Source organism: Aplidium turbinatum, chromosome 6 (genome assembly GCF_918807975.1).
Source record: "Aplidium turbinatum chromosome 6, kaAplTurb1.1, whole genome shotgun sequence".
NCBI lineage: Eukaryota > Metazoa > Chordata > Ascidiacea > Aplousobranchia > Polyclinidae > Aplidium > Aplidium turbinatum.
Genome location: NC_137477.1, coordinates 30283743 through 30300492, shown reverse-complemented (window position 1 = coordinate 30300492; position 16750 = coordinate 30283743). Strand labels below are relative to the sequence as shown.

Here is a 16750-nt window from a genome sequence, read left to right as displayed (position 1 = left end):
TTTCAGGAAAAATACAAGCACAGGATTTGTATTAGGCTACGCGTTGCATCATGAGTCTCAAGCTGAACATTCCTCAGCGTGAAATTGAATTCCTGAATTTCGATTTTAACAACATATTGACATGAAATAAACTTTTTTGAATATGAAAATCAACAAAATCACTCGACTATATTTTCAGCAAAATTGCCATTGTTGCTCAATTTTTTGTCTAGAAAAAAATTGTGGAAGAGTCGTATGATGTGCACACTGCACAGCTCATATGTGGTGCCTTTGGCGCTACAACCATTGTGTTTGGTGACTGGGCAATCCTTTACAAGGTAAGTTAATCGACGTCCTGAATACTGGATTTACAGTGTGGGGATCCCACCTATGTACCGTAGTGTTTGCACAGTGCCGGCGTGTTTGCTGATGATCCTGTTAGCATTCTTGTCTGTTTGTTGTGTGGAAACCTGAAGAACCTTTGTTGGATCGGTGAAAACAACTTCCTCAGCATGTCGGTAGAATAGGTTTCATTTAAGTTATGATGTGAATCGAAATTGTTGTAGCTGGTAATTTCAGTATAGTATAAATGGAGAAAAAATTGTAAACACACAATACAGGCAATACAATACCTTTTGCAATGCAAAGTTAAAGATTACAGCATCAAATAATAAAGGTTTTGCAACGTCTGATTTGATGCGCAACATGCAGAGATGGGCATGATCTTGAAGATCACAAGTGATCTTGATTTTCAAGATCACTTTTATTTTGGTGATCTTGATCTAAGATCTTTTTTGTGTGATTTTGAAGAACAATAAGATCAAGATCACTTTATAATTGAAATTTACTTACTAGATAAAGGTATTCTTTTAGAGCTCGTGCTGTACAAAGTAATTAGCTGCAATGACTAACATTAAGCCACTGTTAATATGTGTCCAAGAAAAGTAGATTTGAAGTTTCAATCTAACTTAAGTCAGTGCTGCCATTTCAAAGTTTAAAACGTTTTCTGTGTTCGTTATGACAACTAAGTCAACTTCCACATACTTTATTAGTTCAGGCCCTTAGGGGCAAAAATGAGCATCTTTAGGCTAAACGTGTTACACGTTGTTTTTTTGCATTTTTTTGTAGCTGATGAATCTAACTTCAATTTTAGTGGGTGCCGCAACTTTTTGGGTCACGTGATCACCCCCAAATCGGGGATTCCCCCCAAGTCAATTTTGAGCTCTTTTCACGGCATTTTTATGCAATTAGATACGTTATTTTTTTACATTTGGACTGACTGCCACTACAAAATACACGAGATAAAAATCGCACAAAATTATGTTATTAATGACGTCATTGTGACGTCATGTATTAATTTTTTGCTTGTTTTTTTCTTATTGTAGTCGCTTGTTTGTTGTTGGTGTTACTTTTTTGGTTACAATAAGTTACCAATGGTTTTTCAACTGATTTGATTAGTATTGAGTGTCAGTACTAACATATTCAAAATCTTAAGGAATCCAACTTCCGGAAAGTGGTTATTTTCAAGATGGCCGCTAAACCATTGAACAAAACAGTAAATTGACCATAACTCGGCCATCATATGACCAAAACATGTAGTTTTGGTGTCTGTATCTAGGTTTTTATACCCTGTAAAGTCAATGAAACCATTCTCAGAATTGTTGAATTATCTGATAGCCTATAAATTCAATATGGCCATCCAAGATGGCCGCCAAACCATTAAAATAATAGTAAATTGACCATAACTAGGTCATCCTATGACCAAAACATGTAGTTTTGGTGTCTATATCTAGGTTTTTATACCCTGTAAAGTCAATGAAACCATTCTCAGAATTGTTAATTCATCTGATAGCCTATAAATTCAATATGGCAATCCAAGATGGCCGCTAAACCATTAAAATAACATAGTAAATTGAACATAACTAGGTCATCATATGACCAAAACATGTAGTTTTGATGTCTATATCTAGGTTTGTATACCCTGTGAAGTCAATGAGACTATTGTCAGAATTGTTGAATTATCTGATAGCCTATAAATTCAATATGGCAAACCAAGATGGCTGCCAAACCATTAAAATGACAGTAAATTGACCATAACTAGGTTATCATATGACCAAAACGTGTAGTTTTGGTGTCTATATCTAGGTTTTTATACCTTGTGAAGTCAATGAGACCATTCTCAGAATTGTTAAATTATCTGATAGCCTATAAATTCAATATGGCAATCCAAGATGGCTGCCAAAACAATTAAAAATGTACAATAACAATGTATTGTTTATTAATAAACCCGGTAAATTTCTATATGTATTTGGGTTAACTGAGCAGGCATAAAGAGCTCATACGATGTGGTCATGTAGACTCTTGACATACCGTAATCAGCGTAAAGAAAGCAAATGGATCAAGTATTACTAATGCTCATCGCTGTGACTCTCGATGTCATCGTCTGTAATTATGTGACTGCTGTATGGACACATGAACCAGTTTGGCATGGTCCACATCCAGCATGGTATGGTAGCACATATCTCCGGCAACTACAGTGAGGTGAACACGATTCGCAATTGCAGTGATCACTTTCAGTAGGTTGTCCGGGGCAGCTTTCATGTTCGTCATGATTGGAACCATCTGATTATTGTCTACTTTCCATCCCCAGTCTAGAGCATCCATACCATCGTCAGTAGCCTACCCATCCTGACCATAATCTGGTAGTAAACTCTGAGGCAGTGGAATTTGGTAAAGGATGATGTAGGTGGCAAGCGTTCAGGGTGAACAAAGGATTTGGCTGTTTTAATTTTCTTGACCAATGTATTGTATCGCTGTGTTTCTAGGTTACTACTGCCATCGTTGCCAAACATAACGGTCATAGCTTTGTTTCCAAGATCCTTAATGATGTGGTCTGTCTGATTTGGGAGAATAAAGCAATTTGCACATTCTTTGATTATTGGTTGACTTTTCACTAGTTTCTGGAAAGCGTCTTCTTCCCGATACCAAATATCCTTGACGTTGAATCACAACCGGTGAATGCATGAATGAAGAGGAGCTGTAAGCATAATTATGTCTGGTCCGATGATTGCTTTAAGTTTGTTGATGTCGTGTATTTTGGTTGCGTAAGCCTTTTCGGAGTGGAAGTAGAGGTCTTTAATGTCTGGGTCAGTGTCAGCATAGCGTAGTATCAATATTAAAAGGTCCGTGTCTTCACCAATTAAAGCCGTACTATGTCGATGAGGGCTGTCCATCTGCCGTCTTGACGATGTCAACATCTGCATCACCTGGAGCGTTCATCACATTGCAACTTCTATTCCTCAGTTGAGCAGAAATTAATCCTTCCTTGTTGGAAGCTCGAGGCAAGAACTGCTCCTTCTTTCCAATGAACTGGGTGTCTACAGTAAAGTGAACAACCGGGTGGACGTTCATGCCGCGTCTTTGATGGGTATTGTCTTTGATAGACGGACCACCATATCCATCAAAGACCACCGTTGCTAAGCGATAATGACGAATGGTAAAATCTGCATACGACTGTGCAATAGACCCATAACTGTCTCCAGTTTCCATGGCACTCGATGCAACAAGAACCCTCCATCAAGGAATGTAGTGATCGGTTTTCGAGGCAGATTCTTTCACTACTTCATAATCGGCTGACATCACACTGCTGGCATGTTCTGTGATGGCAGTAGCTATCTGAGGCTTATCTTCTGCAAGAAACAGGGTCTGGATGTTACGTGGCTGTCACAAGTAATACTCGTCTTCCTCTCAACTGGTCTGAGTTTTTGGGAAATGACAGCAACAAAACTGCGTTATATCAACTGGTTCAACAAGCTGTGATAACTTCAGTCGATCCAAACTTGTTTACGATTGTTGTAACATCATTAGATACAGCTCTTCACAATCAAACATTGGACATGTCTGATGTTTCCCCATGTGATCACGAAGAGGCAGACACCCGTATGTTTCTCCATGTGAAACATGGAAAATCCGATGCCATAGTCAAAACAGTAGATACTGATGTGGTAATTATTGCAATTTCGTGTTTTGACAAGTTAGAAATCTGTAAACTATGGGTTGAATTTGGAGTTGGAGAAAAAACTCGCTTCATTCCAATCCATGATATTGTTTCATCTTCACCTCAATCTCAGATGATTTGCGCTTCTTTACCTTTGTTTTATGCTATCACAATCTGTGATACTGTTTCGTCTTCGGAAAAAAAGGCTTGGGATTGTTGTATGCTTAATCTTACCGCAATGTGTGGCTTATTTAACTCTCTGAATTTCTCAAGCTCACCTAGTTCTATAAATGACATACAAAAGTATGTCATAGCTCTTTATGGCAATAGTCCTACTATCACGGATGTAGACGAATGCCGTTATATGATGTTTACCAATGGTTGCACTATTGAAAAGCTGCCACCAACGTCAGCTGCTTTGATGCAACATACACGCAGAGCGATACATCAAGCTGAAATACGGAAATCAAGCCTCGTAAATGTTCAGCAACTACCTTCTCCTTTAGCTTGGGGTTGGAAACATAATGATGCAAATCAGCTTGTTCCGTTTTGTCAGTCTACTTGTGGCTCTCGATGTCCCTGTAAGAAAAAATCCATAAAATGCACAAGTCTTTGTTCATGCGAGTACGAAACATGCAATTCGACCACAAAATATCCAATCCTCTCTGATGTTTCATCTTCAATCCACATTGACGTTTCATCTCCAATCCACAATCATCATTCAAGAAATGCTTTTGACTTTCTAAACTCTATCTTGTAACTTGAAAAAACTTGTCGTACACGATTTTTTTTAATATCAAATTACGTATGGTAGGAATTTAACATCGAAAACCGCTAGTTTTTTCATCTTGAATTAACAGTGTTAAGACTCTGACATTGCATCATCTGGGGTCGTGTATTAATTGGATTTGTAGATCATAATTAGGGCTACATAATTATTTTAAATTTTAAAGTGGCATGACCAAAAGGGAAATTCACCCCTGGTAGCTGCTCTTCTGGTTATTCCCTTGATGACGTCGTTATTGCGTCATACTGTACTGGAATTATTGTTATTGCTTGCAATTGTAAAATTTTAAGCATTTGCAAAACTAATAATGAGAGTATTTGATCGCTTTTTTCGGAATAAACTTACCTTTGGTTCCTGAATTTGAAGTTGTCTAGTTTTAATAATGTAATGATGACGTCATAAAAGACGCAATCATGACGAAACTACTTTTAGGAATTGTGAAATGGTTTTAGTAACCGGTACTCCAACTAAAACCAACAGCAAACGACCAAAATAGGTTAAAAAAGCAAAAAAAAATATTTGATGACGTCACAATGACGTCATCAATTAAATTATTTTGTGTTTATTTTGTCTCACTTATTAGTATGTGCTTTTTAAGTTAAAATATACAAAAATCGAATATGTAATTGCACAAAAATGACGTAAAAGAGCTGAAACGTGATTTCTGGGGAAATCCCCGATTTGGGGGTGATCACGTGACCCAAAAAGTTGCGGCACCCACTAAAATCAAAGTTGGGTTGATCAACTGCAAAAATATGCAAAAAAACAACGTGTAACACGTTTAGCCTAAAGATTCCCCTAAGGACCTGAACTATATGTTGATGTATGAAAAAAATATGATTTAACTGTGTTCACAATTTTTGTTTCTTAAATTCTAAAAAAATGTTTGCTTTCTTTGACCCAATTTTAGATGTTTAAAAAGTTTAGAATGGTGGTGCTAAAAAAACTAGAATCTATAACCAACTTTGATTAATTATTTAAAGCGTTTTTTTTTTTGCAGTAAATTAACCAATTGTTGAGGGTCTGAGTATCGTTCTTCCTGGCGTCAGCACTACCTGACTACTCACTATAGAACAGCGAGCATTGTGTTTCGCTAACCATACCGTTGTAGCCTCCACAATAGCCATCAAGACTTTTCCAAAAACATGTGTTTCTCGGCAGTCGACAGTAGCAAGAATTGACAGCGATAAACACGTGTTTCGCCTATGAGGCTGGGATCAGTATCGCCTCAGCCTCATGGGCGAAATACGCGTCTATCGCTGTCAATTCTTGCTACACTCGACTGCCGAGAAACAAACATAACGGAGATGGGAAAAAGGTAGAAGCGATAAAACGCGCTAGAGACTAAAACACGATGCTTATCACGATTATAATCAGTTTGGCACGGTCGCAATAACTCAACATAATTTATGCATTGGTTGCACTTTAGTCCAAAGCTAAGATAAACACAAATGAACAATACCGTACAGTAATTTCGCTAGCTCAGTTGGTTAACACGTGACTTCTGGAACGAAGAAGCTTCAAGATCAAGAGGCGCTGGTTCGACTCTCGGGTGTGCGCTTGAACAACGCACGTTAAGGACTGCTCTCCATTCAGCGGCATGTAATGGATGGAAAAATTCCACGGCATCAAGACTTCAACAATCGGAAAGTTCACGCTGTCAATCTCGTTGACCGGGCCTGTGTCAGTGATTCAAAGCCTTTACAAGTATGCGAAACTGCCAGGATTAAGCTCTGAAAGAAGCTTTCCCAGTCCGAGGATAAAGATTCGATCAATTTCTTTAAGCCTTAAGTAGTATAAAAATAGGCCAATTTATGTTATAAAACTAAAACGTCTCACTGAAAAAAAATCAAAGAAGTCACTTTTGCTATTAGCTTATTCGATCAAATGTAATTCACATAAACAAAGTAAAAAATCTGAAGAAACAATCCACTCCAATTTAAAAAATGCAAACCGCTTAGCCGTGACCACACAGCTAACCAACCTTTTAACATTATCGGATGTTGAAACGATGTAAAAACAGGAACTTTGGCTAAGCAGGTGTTAAAACAAGACGAACAAGAATATAAAAATATTAAGATTGCTCGGTAAAAATCATATGAATAGCTCATGGAACAATCATGCAGCTATTAATGATAACGTAGCGTGGTGGATGGTTTGATGGGACAAAATAGCATTACACAAGCAAAGCATTAAAAATATAACAACGATATCAACACCAAGTGGGAAGATGCATATCTTTTGAATGAACATGTTGTTTAATCACTAATATACAGCCACAAGAAAAAATATAGCAAAGGTACCTATATCTACCTATTCTGTAGAAACTGGCCATCGCAGAATATAATGTTGTCGACATGGCTATCCCTCTGAGGTGTTTCCAAAAATGTGAATAAGATGCAGGAAATACTGTATATGTTGCAATCATGTGATAGCTTCAACAATGTGCTCGGTTGGAGTTTCAGATTTCGTAATCACCAAGCAATGGTTGATGCTTTTCTTGTATTTTTTCCGTTCCACGTCTCGGGGTACGTTGCGACAACGCTATTAGAATGAGGACGAGAAGAAAAAATAAAGCAACTCCCAAAACCAACCCTGGAAAAACAATTAGCTTTCTCATATTCAGCATAAAAATCTCACAATTTTACATTGATTTAAGATTTACATAGGTTCAAACAATTCAAAAGAAGTGGTTTCAAAAGGTTAGCACATGTTTACATCCTTGCAGTCAGCACATTCTTGACTTGACGTGTAAGCAGATATAGCGTGATAAATTGTGCTTGCTGGACAAGTTGGCAGCTGCACAACCAAATTACTTCCTTGTGTTGCAACCTTCAGTCTTTTTTAAAACATGCTTCATCATCAAATCAAATAGTCGGCTGCATAGCCGAGTGGTGAGGGCCCAGAAAAGGCAATTGAAAGGGCGCCGGTTCGACACCGCTCAAGAGCATGAGGCTGTGTCTTTGGCAGGACACTTAAAGATATGCCTGAAGGTGGACACGAAGATTGGCTTCCTTGGTGCCGCCAATATTTAAATATTCCGCTCCGATAGCTCAGTTGATTAGCGCGTGACTTAGTAAACGAAGAAGCTTCAAGATCAAGCGGCGCTGGTTCGACTCTCGGGGCATGCGATTGAGCAACGCATTCTAAGGACTGCTCTCCATTTACCGGCATCTAATGAATGGAATAATTCCCTGGCAACAACACTTCAACAATCGGAAAACTACACTCTGTCAATCTCGGTAACCGGCCCTGCGTCAAAAGCCTCTACATTCTACAAGTATGCGAAACTACTAGGAATAACCTATCAACTCTTTGTCAGTCCGAGGATAAAGATTTAAAACCAACCAAAATTGCGGCTAACCAACCAGAAAGATTACTTAATAAAAGTCAAGGTTTGCAGATAACAAATTGGAATTTAGAATTGCCAATGAAATCGTTAGTAAACAATATGACGTAAACAATATGACGCGTAAACAATATGACGCAAAAGCGAGAACCTGCAATTCTCCCACTTGAAAATTGTTATATGCGAATCTAGATCAGTTGTGAATGAAAAGAATAAAATGATAGAAATTTAAAACTAGAGGGAAAGCGAAAAAGATAAGCAGTTGAAACTACTTTCAATAACTTGCAAAAAAAATTATTTTACGAAAAAACAAAACTATTATCCATTCCAATGACTTAGCAAGAGACAAGACAAGTTAAGATAATTGCTCTACGGCAGGGGTCACCAACTGGCGGGCCGCATGCGGCCCGCCACGCTGTATCGCTGCGGTCCGCGGAAGGTATCAGCGTACAAGTATAACCAAAAATACTTTTCTTGAGGAGTTAAAGAGCACGAAGGCAAAAAGATGAAGGCAAAAAATACTTTCCGAGAAGCATATTTTCGCTTTGCATACGATTCCACCGACCGACCAATCAGATTATAGTTTTAGGTGGGGGTTGCTTAAAGTTATTCCAATGCGATGTCCAGCCACACTGTCCCAGTGGTTGATTAAAACGTCTGTGAGCATAGGGTTGCTTATTTTAAGTTCGATCTTTTTTTCGATTTTCTTTTTTTTCAATTTTCTTATTTTCGATTTTTTGTGAGCATAGGGTTGCTTATTTTAAGTTTGTAAATGTCATGTAAACACTAGTGTGCGTTTCACCGTTATTGTGTTTCACGAGCAGTGTTCTCTTTATGCAAGTTTTTGTTTGCAAAAAAGGTCTGTGCGCCAACTCAATTTATAATAAATTGGCAAAATATTATATATAAATTGAAAGACTTTTTCTGATTGTATTATGAAAATATTCAGCTTAGTACTGCAAAATGTTTTTTTTTTAAAGAAATATGGAATGGAACGCTTCACGATTTTGCGTGTCATTCTTGCGCAAGGACCATGCTAATCTTCTCTGTATCGTTCCAATTTTAGTACATGTACTGCCGAAGCAAGTACTGCAAAATGTTGTTAATCAACAAATTCTTGCCACGCTGATAAGCACCGCAAGTGACAGTTGTCTATAATAAAAGAAAGACGGTTTTATAGACTCTCACAAAAAGGATGAAAACCCAACTCATTGCTTTTTTAGAAGGAAGACTGTTCATGAATTACGATAGAATTACGATTTTTCGGTGATTTCCACAAGCGTTTGTTTCATGGTGCCTGGTTTCTTTCTCCCGGTTAATAATCATTCGCTATCTCCGCTTGCAGCGCATCAACATGGGTTACTTGACAGGGTTCCATGTGATTTTATGAGCCGTACTGCTTCCATGCTGGCTCAAGGCAGATTGGAAGAGGGTGATATATCACCAGATTATTACCCGATTTATCCTCACTGCGTTATGCAAGAAAGAACACAATCGGTACGCTTTTTAAAGTCTTTGGTATGACCCGACCTGGAATCGAACCCAGGGCTGTGTTATTGGAGTTATTTTTGTGGATAACTCCCTGTTATTGGAGCCTATTTTTCGCTGATATGTTTGCAGGTCACTATTGTTGCCTGTATTGCGATGTGTCAAACATTTCCTTGTTTACTGAAATTGTTAATTGCAAGATATCTTTTGTGAAACGAAGTGACAACACCACTCTTGCTTGGCGATGAATATTCTGATGAAACCACTCGCCTCGCTATACGTGCGCAAAACAAGTGGCCTCGTTTATTAGGCATTGTTAAAAAAGTCAAAAGTGTTGTAAAAGGAGCTTGGCCTGGCAGTAGCGTTGTTCGATTAATTTTGTTGCTGCGGTATTCAAACATACATATGAACAACATGTAACGCTGGGTACTGGGTACGAAATGCGTTCTTTTCTAACATAAGAGTCAACCTACCTAAAATTTTATTAGTGCGGCCCGCCACAGCTCTCCTTAGTGCCAAAGTGGCCCGCATCCAAAAAAGGTTGGTGACCCCTGCTCTACGGCTTATGCTTAACCAATAACCATGCTGAGCATCTGTGGTCGATATGAAAAGTACTTTTAAAGGGCAAAAAAAAAACTTGAATAATTTTATGTCAGAGATGAAAATTAGTCACTTAAAAGTTTATAACATATTGATAACACCACAAATACTGGGCTGACTTACAAGTTACGCTGCAGAAGTAATCTGAACACCAGCCAGCTTTGGATCTCAACAAATGACGAACCGCATCCAGGGAGCCATTATTAGGCGCAGGTTGAAGCTGGTAATGTAATGCATGGTTATGATTACACACGTATTTTGCAATACTGTACATGTCTTGATAGGCTACTACCGTATCACATAATCAAACCATAAATACGGGAGGGGGGAGTTAATCGGCTTTTTTTTCAAATCCAACTTTAACTTTAGCATTGAAATTTCCACCCAAAACCCCCGTCAAACAATCACATCTCGACATCCGTAATTCATTCCGCTCTTCGGCATCCCAGTGGCACCCAAACACTTTCAACACTTTTTAACTTTAAACACCAATACTTGCACTTCGTACACTGAATGAAATTTATCATAACTACTTTACGCATATTCCATACGGGTTACAGATGCCTTCTTTCAAAGGCTTTGTTTCGGTATTCATTGCCTTGGTTTTGTTAATGTTCACTTTACTTTTTAATGCGTTCTTTCATCTAACATAAGTTTGTTTCCACACTCACATGAAACCCATAAGCATATCGCAAATTATAAATTTCTGGCGGTTCAGTGCTTCATATACTTTTTTGATAACTTTGATAGCGTGTTCAAAGCATTTTCAAACTTTTAACCTTGCACAGTGGTGCCAACACAATTTCCCTTCAACTCACAGAGTTATAGACATTCCCAGAGTGGCTTCAATGACAATATTCCATCATCAAATCGCATTAATTGGCATACCACTTAGCCAGGGCGCTTTATCTGTTTTCATTTTGGTCAAAAACATCCTCAACATTTTAACAAGACTAATAACCTATGGTATGTAATGATAAATATTGAAACTTTATGCACAAATTCGCTTAAATTGAAGCAGCCAATTTCTGTAACTTAAATATTTGATTACGATACGAATAAACCTTCCCTCATATGGAATGCAAGATTTTACTTAACATTTCAAATGCTGTTTAATAACTTTAATTAAGCCCTATGGTGGCAAAAACTTAATTATAGTAAAATGTTTAAGAATTTTGTTACTTTAACTTTGCTGCTTTCATTTAACTTATGAATGTTCAATTGCAAACTCCAACACATCGGATTAGTGAATTGTCTAAAGTTTCGCATGGAAACTTAGCATACAACGAAACGATGTGCAATCTTTACTGTCACGTAAAGAAAACATATATTCAATAGCATCACAAATCACCATATGGGGCAGCGATGTCAATAACAACATTTGTTTTTTCGGCTTACTCACCCCCATGAGGTGGCACACTAGAGCGTAAACGTTGACGCTGCTAAAAGGTTCCGAGACGTAATTTTCTCGAAAACTTGGCCCATGTGCGATAAAAAATGGATGCATGTCCATCAAAGAATTGTTGTATCCATGACTTCCATCTGCATCAAAATGATGTAAGAAAAGAAGCAAAAACCTTGCGTACAGAAAACATTTGCATGAGAATAACCAACTTAAAAGTGTCTTGCTGCTTCTTCGATTGCGTGTTTTAGCCAAGGACAATTTATAGCTAGCGGAGAATCAGTTAACCACGAGTTGAAGAAATACTTTGATAATTAGTTTAATTGGAGGCTAATCACCATTGTTTGTTGTTGTTGAATTAAACGAAAGTTAATTAGGTCTCAAGTAACTATATTTCGAACTTTCCGGACTGATTAAATTTAGTAATACTCTTGTGATTCCAACAGGCTTTAGTATTCTATTATTTTCAATGAACTATGTATATGGTATACCAAAGCGGTACTGCATAAAACTACATCACTGGGGCCGTAATCTTCTTTTCATGAAAGAGTTAACTTCAACTACAAAAGTATTCATATCACAAACTGTACAAGTTGGTGCCACTTCACATGAGATGACTTCAGCAGCTTACTCATATGAATGTGGTCCTTAGTTCCGTTGATCAGGAACCAGTCATCCTGGGCCATTATCACAATAGGAGGAACGCGAGCGTTGTCGTTGTAATGGAAATTTTTTGGAACATCTTCTCTTTTCCAAACTTGTGCACGAGGTCCAATGTTTGAAAGACTTTCATAGACAGAATCAACAAAACCTTAGAAAAAAAATCACGAAAAGCTAAATGTATTTCGTAACATGGAAACGGAAAGCAGCTACGGTACTATAAGAGCACAACAAACAGGTTGTTTCTTGAGTCTAACACCCAGTGAGCCTGAGAAGTATATATACTTCAAAAACAGATACCATTTAACGACACTTGGTACTGGTAAAGAAAGTGTGCTACACTGCTACAAGCAACACTTGTTTAATTTTGAACTTTTCCGCTGCTTTAACTTCGGTAACATTTTAATTGATTTCAGCTGTACGTTCAAAAAAATGTGAAGTTTTTCTTATCATTTTTGAAAATTCATCAAAACTGTAAACAGCGAAGTTGAAAGATATCTTTGCAAGTTTATACCGCAACGTCAAGCACAATAACCAACAAGTCGAAAGTTGTACAACTTGGCGAGTAGTGTAGCCTAAACGTTTAGCCATAATGTAATTTTTGCCGGAATGGCCCGATTCGGTGAGTTCCCTATTCGGTGAGAGCCTTTTTCGGTGAGAGCCCTATTCGGTGATTTTTTTTTTAGTTATTGGGTACCGTAGCCTAATTATCATTGCCGTTATAGGGATAGGGGTTAAGGGTTTGGGGTTAAGGGTTGGGATTTGGGGTTAAGGGTTGGGGGTGAAGGGTTTGGGGGTTAAGGGTTGGGGGTTAATGGTTTGGGGGTTAAGGGTTTGGGGGTTAAGGGTTTGGGGGTTAAGGGTTTGGGGGTTAAGGGTTTGGGGGTTAAGGGTTTTGGGGGTTAAGGGTTTGGGGTGAAGGGTTTGGGGGTGAAGGGTTTGGGGGTTAAGGGTTTTGGGTTAAAGGTTTGGGGTTAAGGGTTGGGGGTTAAGGGTTAGGGGTTAAGGGTTGGGGGTTAAGGGGTTAAGGGTTGGGGGTTAAGGGTTTGGGGGTTAAGGGTTGGGGGTTAAGGGTTTAGGGGTTAAGGGTTTGGGGTTTAAGGGTTTGGGGGTTAAGGGTTTGGGGGTTCAGGGTTTGGGGGTTCAGGGTTTGGGGTTAAGGGTTAGGGTCTTATTTCAACGTTTAGCAACGTTAAAACGATGTAAAAGCGGCAATGATAATTAGGCTACGGTACCCAATAATTTTCAAAAAAAAATTCAAAAAAATCACCGAGTAGGGCTCTCACCGAATCGGACTCACCGAATAGTAGCAGACCCAATTTTTGCGCATGGGAATGGTGAAATGTGTCTCTTCGTTTAAAAACCTACCAGCTTAAAGAAGCCTGAAAGTGCCAGATTCCTCTAAGTGGGCCAATAAACTACCCCTTCTCCCTCTAATAAACTGGGAAAACATTTTATCAATAACAAACGAAAATCCTACCTTCTTTCGGCCAAACACCTGCACCAGTGCCATAGTTGAAAAGATAGTCAACATGGTTTAGGTTTAAGTGAGGAAAAATAGGAATAGTTCGTGATTGACTTAAAGTTGCCATCCCGTGATCGCTTGTGATTATGATGTCAACTTTGTCGTATAAATTGTTGTCAGCAAGTTTATCAAGAAGGTAACCTGAAAGAAAACAAATGTTGTAACAAATCATCGGCATGCAGAAATTTCTAGTAAGTGTAAACACACCTCTTACAAACCTGGCGTAAAAAACTTACAATTATATGATTACCACAATACATCTTGGTCAACAAAAGAAACGAAGGCAGAACCAAGACTGATTTGGACAACTCACGTTGCAAAATAGACTAAATTAAATGATAAAAATCCTATAAGATATGCCCATGACCGTGAACAACAATGTGCCTTGCAAGCATCAAAGTTCACAACAAACATGATGTTGATGGAATATGACGCTCGAGACTCAAATAATCACAAGACAAAGCCACTTCTGACAAAAAAATACCTAGTCTTGTAGTGAACTTGAAATTCGGTGGGCTGTACAGTCAACACAGAAACACAATTAGTGTTGTTCTACTGCTTCGTTTCAAACACAAACTTCGAGTTAAAAACGCATATTTTGTAAACTGCAAGGGAATATAGCATTGTTACACAAAAGCTAATTTTAGACATAACGATTTTGGCCTGTTATATTTATTTTAGCATAAATGCACATGTATATACAACATGTCCGTGGCGTACGTATTTTGATGGCGAGCGACACTTCCAGCCAAAATACCTTTGTGGTGGTAAAGTTTGATTTCTAAGATTTTTAGTTTTATTTTGTTGGCAAAAAATGATTGCAGGTTGTAGTAGAAATGCAAGTTGTGCAAACGTTGGCCTAGCAATAGGCTAGTTAAACTGGTGCTGTTTGCATGCTGAAGTAAGTTTGAATTCGTATTTGATGATAGTTTGATACTACTCAGTAAGCGATTCTTTTTATTACCGGTACTAATATTTTTTTGTTACATCAATCATGCTTGAGAACAAATATTTGAGATTTATCTAAACTATGAGATGTTGTTTGGAATGGCGATTTTAACATTTATAAAACCTACTTCTACAGCGTCTTATCAAAATGAGAACGTAATAAAAACAAAAAATAGCCTATACAGTTTAACTTATTATTTGATGAAACATACTTTTAAGGAAATAGAAATTGTTATTAAAAAATTTAGTGTTTTATTTGTGATGGAAATATGCTGATACAGAAGAAACAGGCCTACCCACATGGATTTCGTACAAACAAAAGTGGCTGAACCATAATACTGTACATTAAAATGTACACTGGGATAAAGTTTTACAGAAAGCTGTATTCTAGCTTCACACCTAGCAAACCAACACACTGACCGTTAACATGATTAGTGGCAAGAAGGAAGTAAGCTTGCTAGCAAGGCAAAGCATTTCATAAACAAACCAACATCATGACATGACGCCTATCACACGAAGTTTACCAAGGCAGTGCTACAACTAAAACTTAAAATTAAGCATCTACTTTTACACTGATATGTCGGCCTAAGAAGAATCTTTTTTAACAAGTCTATAATTAATAGTCCACTGAGGTGAGTGCTAACTGCGGTGTCTGAAAAGAATATACTACTTTTTGACATAAATAAGAATTTTAATTAGTTTAGCCAAAACCTTTATTATATTTGATGCGAAGCAGCTACTGAAAGTGTAAAATAAAATTGACAGCAAGGTTTGCCATAATCTTCCCAAAATTTCTTTCAAAGTTTCTTAAAACAACCTACCTGTAATATTATCACATTGTGCTATCATTGATGTGACTTCGGGGGACTCTGGTCCATAGATGTGGCCATAATGGTCAGGTTGAGGAAAATACAAAAGTGCAAGAGTGATGTTTAGCGCTTCATGTTCTTTTCCAGTGGGTTTGTTAGCTAGCCAATCCACCACAGCATCAACTCGTTTCGTCCACGGATAATCCGTAGAATAGGGCATCCATTGAGTAGGTCTTATTCCTTTAATCGGTGCCTCACTTCCAACCCAAAAAAATACTCCTGTGTGACCACCTTGCAGTTGATTCGTGACCCAAATTGGTTCTCCTCCCCAAAATCTCGCATCTCCTACACTGGCACTTGAATGGTAGTTGAACTCTTGCTTCAAGACAGGATCATAAAATACATTTGACACAATTCCATGACTTTCTTCATATAAGCCAGTTGCCAATGTGTAGTGATTTGGAAAGGTTTGGGTAACAAATATGTCTTGCAACCATTTAGCCTTTACACCGGTATTGATTAGTCTATCAAAATTGGGTGTTGGAGTTCTTGACAAGTAATTCCACCTGAACCCATCAAATGAAATCAAAAGAACAAGAGGGCGCTCCGCTGCAAAGCAACCAGTGAAGAGAACACACAATAAACACAAAAGTGAAAAATTCATTTCTAATTTTTTGTCTGAAATTTAAGGTAAGTTTAATTTATGCAGAACACATACGAACAGCTGTTTGCTCACTACTTTGTTTGAAAGGTCCATAAAATGCTTATTTTTGATTAGATCAATTGTGAAAGAGAGATAGGCTAATGAGGCATTTATACATTAATTACCTACATATATTATTGTTATCATTTATTTGTAATATTTGATTTAACAAAGTAAAAAAAGATACCGTACACAAAAAATAAATGGCATGTAGTTTAACACAAACAGCAACGGCGCAAAAGTAGAGTGAAGACAATTCAGCACAAACACTGGAAGATACAATGGACTATGGTCAGCTCAGTAAAACTTGACAGATACGGAAAGCAATTAGAGTAAATCACAAACAAAAAATCAAAAAGATGGCACGTGGAGCATGTCATTGTAGTGTTTAAACTTTTTCAATTTTACAAAGTGTCAGAGGACATTAAAGCAAGTAGAAAGTTGCCAAGTTTTATAGCAACGTTGAACAAAGGCATAAAGATATTTTCGCAATCTTGAGAGCT

At 37.8% G+C, this 16750-nt stretch overlaps 1 protein-coding gene and 1 non-coding gene across 2 annotated transcripts; both read right to left on the bottom strand.

The window, feature by feature from the left end:
• Window positions 1-6119: 6119 nt before the first annotated feature.
• On the bottom strand, window positions 6120-16215 carry LOC145772138 (ectonucleotide pyrophosphatase/phosphodiesterase family member 5-like). The gene is made up of 6 exons (XM_082583978.1): window positions 15557-16215; window positions 13743-13928; window positions 12234-12413; window positions 11603-11742; window positions 10324-10420; window positions 6120-7358 (listed from the first exon to the last, which is right to left on the bottom strand). Exons 1-6 carry the CDS (start codon window positions 16206-16208, stop codon window positions 7225-7227), a joined length of 1389 nt encoding a protein of 462 aa, XP_082440104.1. The 5' UTR covers window positions 16209-16215; the 3' UTR covers window positions 6120-7224.
• LOC145773069 (U6 spliceosomal RNA) lies at window positions 9091-9202 on the bottom strand. The gene has a single exon (XR_014289484.1). It is a non-coding gene; the product is annotated as a U6 spliceosomal RNA (small nuclear RNA).
• Window positions 16216-16750: the final 535 nt, after the last annotated feature.